The 13,359-nt window shown below is 39.3% G+C and overlaps 1 protein-coding gene across 1 annotated transcript in view; it reads left to right on the top strand.

The window, feature by feature from the left end:
• The window catches only part of LOC145481103 (dynein axonemal heavy chain 8-like), an 80,470-nt gene that overhangs the window by 798 nt on the left and 66,313 nt on the right, over positions 1-13,359 (top strand). The window contains exons 2-12 of the mRNA XM_081459498.1: positions 552-722; positions 859-1,063; positions 2,095-2,500; positions 3,394-3,732; positions 4,549-4,835; positions 5,387-5,439; positions 5,845-5,965; positions 7,339-7,467; positions 8,874-9,049; positions 11,535-11,619; positions 12,557-12,982. Of these exons, the coding sequence (XP_081315624.1) occupies positions 552-722; positions 859-1,063; positions 2,095-2,500; positions 3,394-3,732; positions 4,549-4,835; positions 5,387-5,439; positions 5,845-5,965; positions 7,339-7,467; positions 8,874-9,049; positions 11,535-11,619; positions 12,557-12,982 (2,398 nt within the window). The remainder of the gene's footprint in view (positions 1-551; positions 723-858; positions 1,064-2,094; positions 2,501-3,393; positions 3,733-4,548; positions 4,836-5,386; positions 5,440-5,844; positions 5,966-7,338; positions 7,468-8,873; positions 9,050-11,534; positions 11,620-12,556; positions 12,983-13,359) is intronic.

Raw genomic sequence — 13,359 nt, 5'->3', positions numbered from 1 at the left:
GAATTGGATCCTAGAAACCCCTAGTGGGTCACCTGAAAACACTGATCTCCGGTCCACAGACCCCAACTACAGAGCGAGTCCACGGACTACCCCATGGACCCCTTCTATTACACTATGGGCCACCCAGTCCATAGCGGGGGTCAGCAGACCAGGTTTCAGTGTTTTCGGGTTACCTGCCTCTAGTATGGGTAGGCCTTAATTGGACAATGGTCAAAGAATATACACTGCAGTAGAGTCACTCAGTATTACTGCATAGACCACGGCTGTCATTAAGTTTTGAGCAATGCTCAGTGTAAAATGCAGGCTGCAAAGACTGCAGACCGGGGATAAAATGCAGAGTGCAGGCCAGTGGTAATTGTGTTCCATCACTGAGAACTAACTGCAAACACTATCCGGAGTGCAGACTTTCACTATGATTAGCCTGAATAACCCTGTTTACAGTTAGCACTCAGTAATGGAAATAACGAGATATGTAATATTATAATGTTTCTAAGAGATATGTACAACTTGTATCGCGCCCAACATAACTACTTCTGTTTGTCATGATCTAGATTTGATCCTTTTGCGGGTCCTCTAAGTGAGCTGGAGAAATGGAAACGTAGGCAGAAACTCCTTACCAGTGTTACTGACCAGTTAAAGAGCAAAGAGTGCAAAGGAGTGATCGCTATCCTCATTACAGCCAAGTCAAAAGTCCTGAAACGATGGAAGGCTATTGATGCTAGGTATATATAGTAATAGATCTACATGTATGAGAGGGAGGAGTGTAGTATATTTGCATTGCAGGAAAATAAAAGGGGGAGTGCAAATTTAGAAATTAAAGAGTTAACATGGCTTTGTGTATGTTTCTCATCAACCCAGTATCACTGATGCCTTCAATGAAACTAAGGATAAAGTAAAGTACCTGGAGTCACTACGTAAATACTTTGATCAGTTGAATGTGGGAAGTTCCCTTGTCAACATCTGTAGCAATACTCTACCAGGACTGATGGCAAGTGTGCGACAGATGGATTCCATATCTCGATACTATGCAAGAAATGGATACCTTGGACTGTTGTTTTCAAAGGTAATAACGCGAATAATGAAATTGGGTTTTCTCGTCTGGCAACAATACTTTATTATCAGTCTTTCAGTTTGTTCTGTGCATGGAACAGGTCATTTCCGAGTTACCTTGTGGCTCTCAAACAAGTCTTTGTGCAAAACCTTTCTTACAAAAATGAGTTTGAATGAAAATGAACCTGTAGGTAGAACACATTTTCATATGAATGGTTTCATATGAAGATTTGTGTTGACACAGAGGTAGGCAAGGTACATGTAACTCAAAAATGGCGCCTACTGTTTGATCATTTAAGTGTCCGAATGACTGGAGCTGGGGACTCTTTTTATACATGTACAATCATGTATGCTGGGTAAGAAATCAAGTCATGCATTACTGCACAGTTCAGGCAGGGGTCAAACATGATGCTTAAATTGGTATTATTAAGATTTTCTGTCTTCTGGCCATTTCAAATTTTTGAAGTTAGTACGTGCACTGCACTTTCTATTTATATGATTTATTGACCAAGCATGAGCTTAAGATGGCTGGATATTGGCCAAGGTCCTTCTTTAAGTTGCGGTTTATGAACATGATAACATGCTGGAGTCAAGATCAACACAGCGTGCAAAAAAGAACTACATCCAGCCATCTTGGCCAGACAAGCTTAATAAAGAACGCCTTTTTTTTCTCCAGGCTGGACACAGCAGATAATCTTAAGTGATGAAGGTTGCGCCATATTGCTTCCTTGGGTAGCCAATCACTGTGCATGATTTGGTTCAGCTCCCTGCTTGCTGAGCTACTTGTAGCCTTACATTTTTAACAAGATGGTATAAATAGTACAACAGTCTGCGGCTTCATGTATATATAGATGTGTTTAATGTAAGCCACAAAGTATATGTAGTTGTCTGTTATAAGTGCCCCCTTTGCTCTTGCACTGTAAGGAGTCCACTCTCCTCGTGCCCCCTCTGATGGTCTTGTGTATGTTCATATGCATGTACATGCCTGGATGTTGGTCTGCATTGATATACAGGTACAGGTAATTTCTGATCATGCTGTTATAGATCACCAATCAGCTAGTACTGGCTGCAAGGGATTACATCCAGTCCAGCACGACAGTACTGGAAGAAGACAAACTATGGACTAAGGTTCAAGAAGAAACGGAGTCCTCTTCGAGTCAGGCAGCTCAGTTAACAAAACAAAAAGGAAAGAGAAAAGGAAACAAAGATATCATGTTTGGCAATGATGATGGGTTCCTTCCACGCCTTAATGTTTGCCTTTCACTACACAAACAGTACAGAGACATGCTTAGAAGTCTGAGAGATGGTTTAGGGGGCTCTCACACGTTGTCCATGACACCGACTGCTCTTCAAGCTGGAGTAGTGAAGCGTTCTATTATAACAAACAGTACATCCAATTTGATGTCACCCAGTGCTGCTGGCAGCCCCCTAAGACTTTCATTTTCACAAAGTAAGTTGTGAGTCTCCTACAGCATTTTACAGTTAGTGTGCATATTCAAGATATTCAACCAACAAAGTGTGAACAAAGTAGATATGTACTTTAAATTACTGTACAGTGTAAGTACTGTTCTAGCATGATAATTGCTGTTCAGCATACTGTAAACTGTACACATATGCCTTGAAAATGTTCAACTAATAATCTGCAACCCCATCTAATGAAAAGCAAAAGTTACAAACCTCTCCTCTTCATAAAGTTTTGTGCGATGATCTTTAAATTTCATACAATAGTATTTTTGCAATATAGTCTATTTTCAAATACTTGTGAAATGTTCGTGGCTAGTCTGACGCGGCGTTTCGTCTCGGCCAAGAGACTCTTCAGAGACCTTTAGAATTCAAAGGCAAACTCGTTGAGCATCACGCCCAAAGTCCCGTTCGCAAGAGTCTCTTGGCCAAGACGAAACGCCGCATCAGACTAGCCACGAACATTTCACAAGTATTTGACAATTGTTTGCTTTTGTATAGTCTATTTTAAACTTAATAATTTATACACACATCTAAATAGAGGGTATACTTACAGAATATGCTAAAGAAAACATGGTGACCTTGAAAGATTAATTGAAGAACAGATTGATGGCAAACTCCATCATCTGAAGAATACATGTAACAAGGACATCTCTTAGAATAAAACTAAACATTGTGAGTCCTAGATGAGTCCTAGAAAATTGTTTTTGAAAAAGGGTAGAAACCCCGGGGAGGAATTTGAAAAGCTCAAAGTCCCTTTAAAGGAAAGAATGATACAATGTACTTACTATTACATCACTGTAATTTATAAGGTGTTACTGAATCTGATTTGTTTACTTACAACGTGATTATATATTAATGTTTGACTTGTATGGTTCACAGGTACAAGAATTAAAGGTGACCATGAAAGTATGGCAAGTCATGGAAGCAGTGGTATTGCCTTCACTGATGAAGAATCCATTATGTCACACCTGGATAACTTTTGTAACCATGTTCGTAGCATGATTGACATCATTCACACTCTCTCACAATTCTCAAAGCTTGGCAATGATGTGAAGAACTTGCCTCGTGTGACAAGGGATGTCGTAATCAATGGCCCAGGCTCTTTGGATGAGGAACAGACTGTGGGTGATGCACACTTGAAGGTGGCAGGTGATGCCAGTGGATACAAGGCAGCAGGAGCCAGTTCAGTTGGAAGTGGTTCAGACCATAGCTATCCAGGTAGAGTCTCTACATGTACACATAATATGAAACTCCTTGGAAGTTGGCTACTACCTGACAATTGCATGCTGTCTAGAAAACTCCAAGCAGTTCTGGGGTATTGTGATTGGGTGAGAGTGAAACATAGACTAGAAGAGGCCATTGTCCAAGAAGAAATGTTCAAGAAGAAATGCTCATACAATGGACTAACAAGGACATCTTGTACCCTAACTCCTAAATATATCATGAAATTAAATGGGCGGGGGGGGGGGGGGGGATACTCTCTTTAATGGCTTATATGGGGACCAGGAGGCTCCTCTCAAAAGGAGCACCTTTCTCAGGCTTCAGGTCTGTAAAAGGGCAGAGAATTCACAAGGTGAGGTATATGAAAGGGTAGGGAAATCTGTCAATTACTTATTTAAAAGGCCTTTAATTAAAATACAACAATGTAGTTCAAACAGATGCAATTTATGGCTGTGTCATTATTAAGCACTACATCATTAACTTCATTTCAGGGGTTTAGAAAAGGGATGCAGTGTTCTTAAATTGGTATGTGAAAGGGATGCCTTTTTCAATAAAAGGTGCACGAAACAGGTACCTTTTCTGTCAAAATGGTAAACGAAAGGATAAGAGGTTGGACCTCTAGGCAGAGCCTCCCTAGAAAACTTTGTAGAGTACCCCCTCCTGGGAGGGGTTACAGTGCAAGCTAATCAGTAGCTAAGTGGAGAATGCTTACATGATACTGTTTAGTGTTCATAATAATTAATTTTAAACATGTGTTTCGTAGTCCACTTACCCAATCAATAAGCTGACCTATTTGTTAAATTCTCATCGCAGCTTCTGTAGCCAGCAGCAAACAAGATGGTGGGTTGAAAAGCATTTTAGAGAGTTTAGATGAAGACGAAGAAGTGCAAGAAGTGTACAATTCAAGCATGGAGTTGCAGAGCATTTCTAGCATTTTGCAAGATGCCATCCATTCTATTCGGTCCCCGCTTGAGGATGTTGTCACAACTGAGACATTTCTTGATGTTGAAGGCAAAGGCAAGGAACGATTTGAGGAGCAATACACAGCATTTGTTGCTGGGGTGCAACGAATGGAGACATACATTTGTAATTATCTTAAGGTAAAATGTACTCTCTGTCTCAAAGTCTTCTACATTGAATCTCCCGTCCCCCCAAACAATGCTGAACCCGGCAAAATTCTGTCAACTTTGTTGTTTTTTCATAGTAAATTTTAATATCAAACCAGGAGATCGAGAGATCACTTTTTTTTAAGTGACGAAAACATTTGTTTAAAAATATCACGGATCTGTTACCAGGATTGATTATGATAATGTACATGTAGGATATACTGTAGCATTCTCCGGTCTACTGTCTTTGACAGATTGTGAAGACAGTAGACTGGCTGTTGAAAGCTTATGTCTTTAAATACTTTTTACCAGAGAATGCCATATCCTATGTTATCAAAATATTTATTGTAAGGCATGTCCCAAATGAATGGTTGATTTGCAAGTTGGTACTGTAATACATGTAGAATCAGATACGTTCACAGCTGCAAGTTTCCTTTCTTGAATCCTGTTATTATCAATTATTACAGTAGCAAACATTTATACCATGTTTTCTTTAGAGGGAGTCAATTTAATCAGCTGATTAGTTGACTGTGTAATTATTTCAGGGTGTGTTTACATTGAAGTTAAATATCAGGCAGGCACTTGACATTCTGACCAGGTATAGTACAGTAATCATTGTAGCTGTCAAAACAAAGCCAATTAACTAGATGTGTTACTGTGATAAAGTTTGTGTGGCCGCTTAGTAGGGGTAAAGACAATAGAAAGCCTTCATTGGGATGATCAAAAGGTGGCCGCAGTTGCTTAGTAGAGGTGGCCGGTTAATAGGAGTTCATTTACTGTATCATACTCACCTGAAAACTGGGGGTGGCAGCGTAATAGGACTGGCTAAAAGAACTTCTCAAGAATCAGATTGCTGTCCTATCTTAAAGAATGTTCCAAGAATTTATGTAAATATAAATATGTCTGTATTAAGTATTAAGGAAGCCGAGGTTAACTTAAATGTACATGTATGAGTAAGCATTGTAAAAACAGTATAAAGTTCTTGTGTGTTGTCTTTGTACAGCTTTAACTGTGTGATAAACAGACCGGGCCTCAGGACTGTGTTGTCTGAAAAATTCCTTGAAGTGTTTGGCTGGTTTGAAACAGAACTGGAAAATGTGCAGAAAATCTATGAGAGCCAGAAGGTAATTAAAACATGTACAGGAACTACATTGCAACATTTGTAGTCATTGCTCTTGCCCTAGTTCCTTGCAGTTTATGGCTTAGGTTGATTTTTCCAGTTTCAGGGCTGTGTGCTAGAAGTGCTGGGGTACTGCCACAAGTGACTTATCTTTGCCTTTGGGCGACTGGAAAAAATTCAATCTTTTTTCATTTAAGCTTAAGTGCTGGGCATCCAGGATTTTATGGCTAGGAAAGTTATTTGGGCTCCTCATAATTTTTCTTAGACCACAGTTTTGAGTTTCCTAGGGGAATATGAGGTGTGAAAGAAGTGGTTAGGCATAGTAAATATAATACAATAGGAGGTTAATATTCATCTACATGTATGTACTGGCGAGGTCTTTGGTAATTTTCCTTTCCACTTTGAATGCTGCCATCTTGAAAATTTGGGCACAAACAACATGCGATGCCATGTTTGCTCCATTGTGCAGCTTCCATGTGACTGTGACCAGGATCTTCTAGATTAACCCTTAAACCTACCAATACATTATTATATACAAAGACAATAGGACCAAAAACCTCTATCAATTTTGTCAAAGGGAAGCCAGTTTCCTCACCCACCGTGAATGAAATTAATGTTAAAACATTGTGAACATTTGAAGTTGAAACCTCTTCAAGTACACTGTAACCCCATCAATCCGGTCAACAATGGGCCCCCCAAAAAGGCTGTATTAACAAGGTGGCGTTATTTTAAATAGGAAAATGACTGACTGAGGTTTTGTTTCCAAGGGCCAGGAGAAAGTGGCCATAATAAGGAGGTGGCCATAATAATGGGGTGGCAGGTTCCACGGTACACCGGCATTTTGGGTCCTGCAGGAAGAAATATTCTGTGTTGTTTAACATTCATGTTTTTGTAGGAGATACATGTATGTCCAGGATTGCATGCTAATAAAATGCATGCTACTCGTGTGAAACATCACAAAGTGTCCTCATTTGTAAAAAGTAAAAAAAACACACATAACTCAGTCAGATATGAATTTGAAAATGAAATTGAAATATAAAAATGAAACTTTGTGACACTTCTCATGAAGAATGTACTGTACATTTCATTGGACAAGTGTGCAATCCTAAACATAAGTGTTTTGTTTGTATAACCCCTAATTACGTTCATTGTTTGTGCATGAGTCACACAGACTTTACACAAAAACCACATACAAGTGCACTGCACTGGTTAGATCCACATGCACTTTGATTGATAATGTAATTGCTTCCATCAAATTCTACTCACGATAAAAAAAAGTATTGATCATTGTTTTTTGAACGGGAGTAAAGGCATTTATGACTCACATTGTGTGACAACCTACTCTAAATAAATTTCTCTGTCAATTATAAAACATAGGAGAGCCCACCTCTTGTTCGTAATTCTCCTCTTGTCGCTGGTGCAATAACTTGGTCTAGAGCATTGTTGAAGAAGATTGAGGATCCTATGAAGGTCTTTAAAGAGAACAAATTTATAACAGCTTACAGGGTAAGTAGCTAAACTTTAAATGTAAGAAACAGTGAGTTTGTCCACCATTCAATGCTACATGTACATGTGTGATTACCTTAAATTATATAATCAAATATGCACGTTAAATAGTTTAGTTAAATGTACAATGTAGAGGAGTAATCTTTGTCTACATTATTGCATTTTAGCACATGTAGGCATGTTGGCATGAAATTCTTCTAAAATCATTTCTGGTTACCATTATGCTTGCTGCCTGGAGAATTTGCTCTATGATCATCTTCGAGATGTCGAAAAGGCTACATGCAGGCATCGATGGGCAGGTTTTGGTGTTCATACCTTCCCCTCTGTTGAGGTGTGTAGGGTTTGGTGTCTGAGTACAAGATGTCTGAGGCCTGGGGGATGGGGTGAGGGGGAGAATAATTGGATGGGGGTGTGCGGCCTGCTTCCCAAAACCCTTACATGTACCCTATTTATAACCAAAATCTGCAATATTCCACACCCTATTTATGACCTGATCACAAATTTAATACCCTATTTATGTCCATTTTGGCTGGCACAGTTGCCCTAAACATGATTTATGAGGGGCTTTTTTGATGGTCTTATTGATAATAAAGAAAAAGTAGCTTCTTCTAACAAAACATAGTTTACTTAATTCAAGACTAGAGTGCAAAAACCATACCTTATTTATGACCAAAATGGCCAAAACTGATACCCAATTTATGACCAAAATGGCTGAAAAACCATACCCTTTGGGGCCTATATAGCCCCTATAACCTATATAGGCCATATAAGGGAGAACCCTTCCCCCAAGGTCTGAGGCCTCATATTTCTCTGTCCTTATGATGAAGGGTAAACACTGACAGGTCACATGTGGTCCCTTTCGTTCCCTCCCACTTTAGTGGAGAGCTGGAGATATTAGTAAGTACATGATTAGGACTCACAACTTGCCTTCCATGTAGAACTTTATTGAAGGGTGTGTTTTGTGAGCTTTCATATAGCACTTTATGGCAATTCACAGCAACTGCGTGTAGGGCCATAATTTATATTGAATTACATGTATATGCATGTACCCTCCATACTTACTGATCAAACTGGAGTAAGCAGAGTCCCCACTAGTTTTGATAGTTAATTAAGGGTCGTTTGGACTCCCAGTTCCAAACAGGTGGGGGTTCTATTTGCATTTCAGGGGTCCTTTGCCTATTACTAAAATTCTTGGAACTTTTTTCTTGCATCCCAATGATGCCCTTTATAAAAAAAACTGTGTGTCCTTTTCATTTTTTGTGCGTATAAGACGCACACCTGTGCATTAATGGGAACTCTGGTGTAAGTAATACATACATGTAATAATAATTCATTAATAATAAACTTTATTAACATGCCAAAGTGTATAACTTAGGGTGAATAAATTTACTTTCTTATTCAATCAGGATTTTGGTCGCATTGTCAAGTTCTACAATCGCATTGCCACAGCACTAGTAAAGTTTGAGAACCTATGGCTGAGCCTGTGGAGGTCGCGTGTCGACAGCGCATGCAGTGGTCTGAAGGTTTCACTCCTGGCTTATCACCCTGAAACAAAACAGCTGCTAGTAAATGCTGACGGAAGGTAAGACTGGTCGTTAGTAACTTAAGTTGTACATAATTATTCTGCTTAATTTTGATCCAAATGATAATTTTATCTGCTACATGTCTTGAATATGAGGATTTCTCAAAGCAGGGAAGTAGTTTTTATTGGCTTTTTTTTCATGTACCTTGTGTGGACCTTTGAGTAGGGATGGAGACAGGATTTTTCTCGGGGGCCGGGGGTGGCGGGGGGGGGGGGGGGGTGGGTGGCTGATATCTTGGAGTTGCAGAATCAATGGAGGCATGCCCATAAAATGTGGCAATTTGAGAACTGGAGCCTAACTGAAAACTGTTGCACCAGAAATACTAGCAATGCCACAAAGTGGAAATTATGATGAGATACCTGTCCAGAGGGTTGCCTTTAGCTCTGCATTATATTCATTCACTTATGTTTTTTTTATTTTTTGCCCCTTTAAGGTATCAGTAAGGGGAAAATTTGCAATTTTGCATAATTTTACTTTTTTAAGCGGTTGGATAAATCTTAAAGTAATCTTTAAGATAAAAAAAAGCTCCACGAAAAAATCTTATATCTGTCGCTAGTTATTGCGTGAGAAAGATTGTTTTGCATATTAATTACTTAATTGAGAGTTGACAAGTTCTGTCAAATGAATTAATTATCAAGGCAAGAAGTCACATGACATCAAGATCATGCTGAGTTGACACGCGATTCGTGCGCCATAATCAGTGGCGGATGTCTTCGAAGAAGACAGAGCGATCTTGCCCGTTTTCATGGGCTAAAGGAAGGCCAAAGAAGGCGAAAAACACTTTCAACAAAGAGTGGGCCACTAAATTAGCGGAAAGCGGCAAAGGGTTCGTTTTACAATCAAGAAAAATTGCTGGATGAACGCGACAACGATCGTGATCACGAAGCCAGCGAGCAAGCCGAAATGAGCGCAAGCCGCGCTAAAATACTGTTGCAAGAAACTGTCGAAGCAGAGGAGATTGACGAAGAGAAGTGGACGAAATTGAAAGGCAGATCGATTGTACAAAATTAGAATCAGCAGTGCAACATTTTTTTTCTCTTACCCAGCTATTGTCATTTCTTCCAGTATCTTTGCCTTTGGATCAACATCAGTCGATGTAGTCCCGTTTACGATGTCCTCTCCAGCGTTTCCCTTTGTGCGCTTGCATTTTCTCGGGAACCTTCTCCGGGCCTTTGGCATGTTAACAGTGACATGGTCATAATTTTGAAGATTAGTCAACCGATACGTAAAATTTCGAACGCTAATATAGTAAATCAAAAGATAATTTCACGTTTACTAACTTTGGAATTCTGGCTTCACACATGAAAAAGCGGTTTATTCACTGGTGAATAATTTACTGCGTGCCGTTGTGGAAATTTGTACCTGTTCCATGTTAACTGTCACAGTCCTATTGTTATACAGAAAGTTGATTCCTCTGCGGTGTCTCCCTTGGTGTGATAATCTCATAACACTTGGATGCCGCCAAATTTTATTTTTTCTCTGTTTCTCAAAAGTAAAAAATAGGCGAGTTGTACGTGCATTTCGAGTTCCAGGTCGGCAGCCCCTGGACCAAATTGGCTGAAATTCGGAGAGAATGTTGTCAGAACGATCGCTGACAAAACCGTGTCTGCGAATTCTGATTACTCTTTTCATTAAAAAGTTATGCCTTTTTTTCGCAAGCAGTCCTATTTTTTTCCCTTTTCTAACTTTATCCTCTTGTAAAATAATAACAAACGCATGTGCCAAAAATCTGAGACACGGTTTTTGAGGTCAATGTGTGAAGAAACGGATGCCATGTTAATCGTTTTCTCCAACCTAAATTTAGCGGGTGTATACCTTGATTTATGGGTTCGTGAAGCTTTGTAAATATATTCACATTTTCGAAACACAGTAAATTTTTACCGTTTTAAACAGGTCAGGTCATAATCTGTAGTTATTAAGCTTCCAGTAAATATACGGTTTATATGGGTTTTTGTTAAAGCCACAAACGCTAGAGCGGACCGCGCGCGGATGGTCAAATGGGTTATACTGATCATTACCTTAAAGAGGGATGGCTAGCCATCCAATGCACCCCTGCCCCTAAATTTGCCCCTGCTTAGAGGGTCAAAGGTGTGAGCCCTACTCACTGTTTGTATTCTGTGTTGTGCCCGCTGCCACTCTCTGGTAAAAACACTAGAAGTCAAAGTCTTCTTTGGTAGTTTGTACTCACTAATTTATAAAAGTAATAAATTGATGTGATTCTCTGAAATGGTCTTGAGAAAGGCTGCCATTTGTGACTGTTACTTGGACAACAAGAACAAGTTTGTCACTTTTAGTGTGTTATATATGTATTAAGTCTATGGTTACAGCTATGTGATGCTGTTCTTCTTGTGTGATCGTCCAGGTGAGGGTACGTGTAGTTCTGAAAGGAAAACTACTGATACTCTTGGTTTCACACCATTTACTAATCTATGTGATGCCTTGGAGAACATGGGTAAATGATTAATATTTACTTGATTCACTTAGACTCCTTGAACTAATACAAGAAAGCAAATCGTTAATGCGAATGGGAATACAACTTCCTGAGAGTGCCATAGATGTTCTAAAACAGGTAGGTTTAGACATATGCTGTGTTCTCTTTGACATGACAGATGTCTTGGTGTCATTGTTCTTGCTCAGTTGTGTTTGTTATAATAGGCTATTTCCGAGTTACCTTGTGCCTCTGTTTTAAAACAAGTCTTTGTGCAAAGCCTTTCACGGGGCTGCAAATAACAGTCCGTCATCGGACATTGGCCAACCAAAATTGGCTGATGGCAACTGTGGTCAGACATGATGTCCAGACAATCTTTTTATTGTAAATCATTTTAAAGTAATGATGAATAAAAATCTACCATGAGTAAATCTTACTTTTTTGGTGATGTCCAACCACAGTTTGTTTTGTCTGATCAAGATGGTGCCTTAGTAGGACATGTGTCCTTTCAAGAGAAATAAAAATTATTTGCAGCCCTGCTTTCATATGATAATGAGTTTGATTTCCAGGCAGAATGCATTTTCATATGATTAGTGTCGCATGAAGACTTGTTTTGATACAGACGCAAAAGACAATCCAAAAAGGGCTTAATATCTGTGAATGTCTTTGGAAACTATCCACCAATCATAGCTCAAAGTGGTTGTGCGGGTTATCCTTGAAATTCTTATGCCAAAGCTGAATCAAAGTTGATCGGTAAAAAATAAAGTGTGAACTGAAACATGGTTTTAGGGCAGTACTCTCAGCTGCCATAGAGATGTCAGTGTGAGACTATTTGAACATTCTTAGGAAATTATTTTATATAAGTACATGTAGAGGTAATATTAATTAACATTGCCAATTTGATGTGCGATAAAATTGAAAATATATACATGCACCGCGTGTATGCCACATATATTGTGTTGGCCACTGTATTTTCCTGTGTATATCGATAACATATAAGTGGCTTGTGGGATGCTCCACGTATACCACTCAAAAGCTTTCATAACGGGTATGTATATTTCCATCTTCTTTCAACTAGGAGCATCGCCTTAAGTGCTACAAGCAGTCATTAGAGCTTGTTCTCCAAGATTACTACAAGGTGTGCCAGGAGGTACCCCCTGCCTTATACAAACTGCTAACTCCACACGTGGACTCTGTGTTACACTACCTTCAGCCAGGAGTGTCCACTCTAAACTGGAGTAGCATGAATATTGACGCCTACTTACACCAGGTGCATTCAGCCAATGCCAGACTCAAGGACGTTGTGGACAGTGTTAAAGAAGTTGTGTCTGAAGGCATCGAGAAAAAGATTGAGGAAATAAGAAGAGTGATTCTGTTTGATAAAAAGTTGGCTACAGCTCATGTGTGGAGTGTTGAAAAGTTTGTTGAAGAAGAAAGCAAGGCGGTGACTCAGCAAGGAAGGAGAGTTCATGAAATGGTGAAGGAAGTAGAGAATGCACTGCAGGTGAAGGAAGCTAGCTAAAAAATATTCATTTGATTGTTTTGTACTTTTTCAGAGGTTTCATTAACGTTTTCAGCAGAAGGGCAACTGGTTTTCACAGGCGGGCAAAGTGTTTTGAACTGAACTTCTTTATACGAAAAACTTTCTTCTAGATGGTCAAACCAGGCAGGCAAAACCACCCTCTCAGTTGGTCAATTTTCTCGTTGCTTGGCCCTTAATAAAACCCCTGCTCTTTTCTACACTTCTCATGTTTTCAAGATCACGTTGATCAAGTTGTCACACACATCCCTTTAAGAACATTTAATATTTGATATAATTATTTGTTGAAATGAATAATGGCTGTTTTATATGAAATCCTTTCAATTCTTTTTTGTTTTGTG

Source organism: Orbicella franksi, chromosome 3 (assembly GCF_964199315.1).
Source record: "Orbicella franksi chromosome 3, jaOrbFran1.1, whole genome shotgun sequence".
Taxonomy (NCBI): Eukaryota; Metazoa; Cnidaria; class Anthozoa; order Scleractinia; family Merulinidae; genus Orbicella; species Orbicella franksi.
The sequence above is the reverse complement of the archived record's forward strand: the minus strand, read 5'-3'. Positions and strand labels throughout refer to the sequence as shown.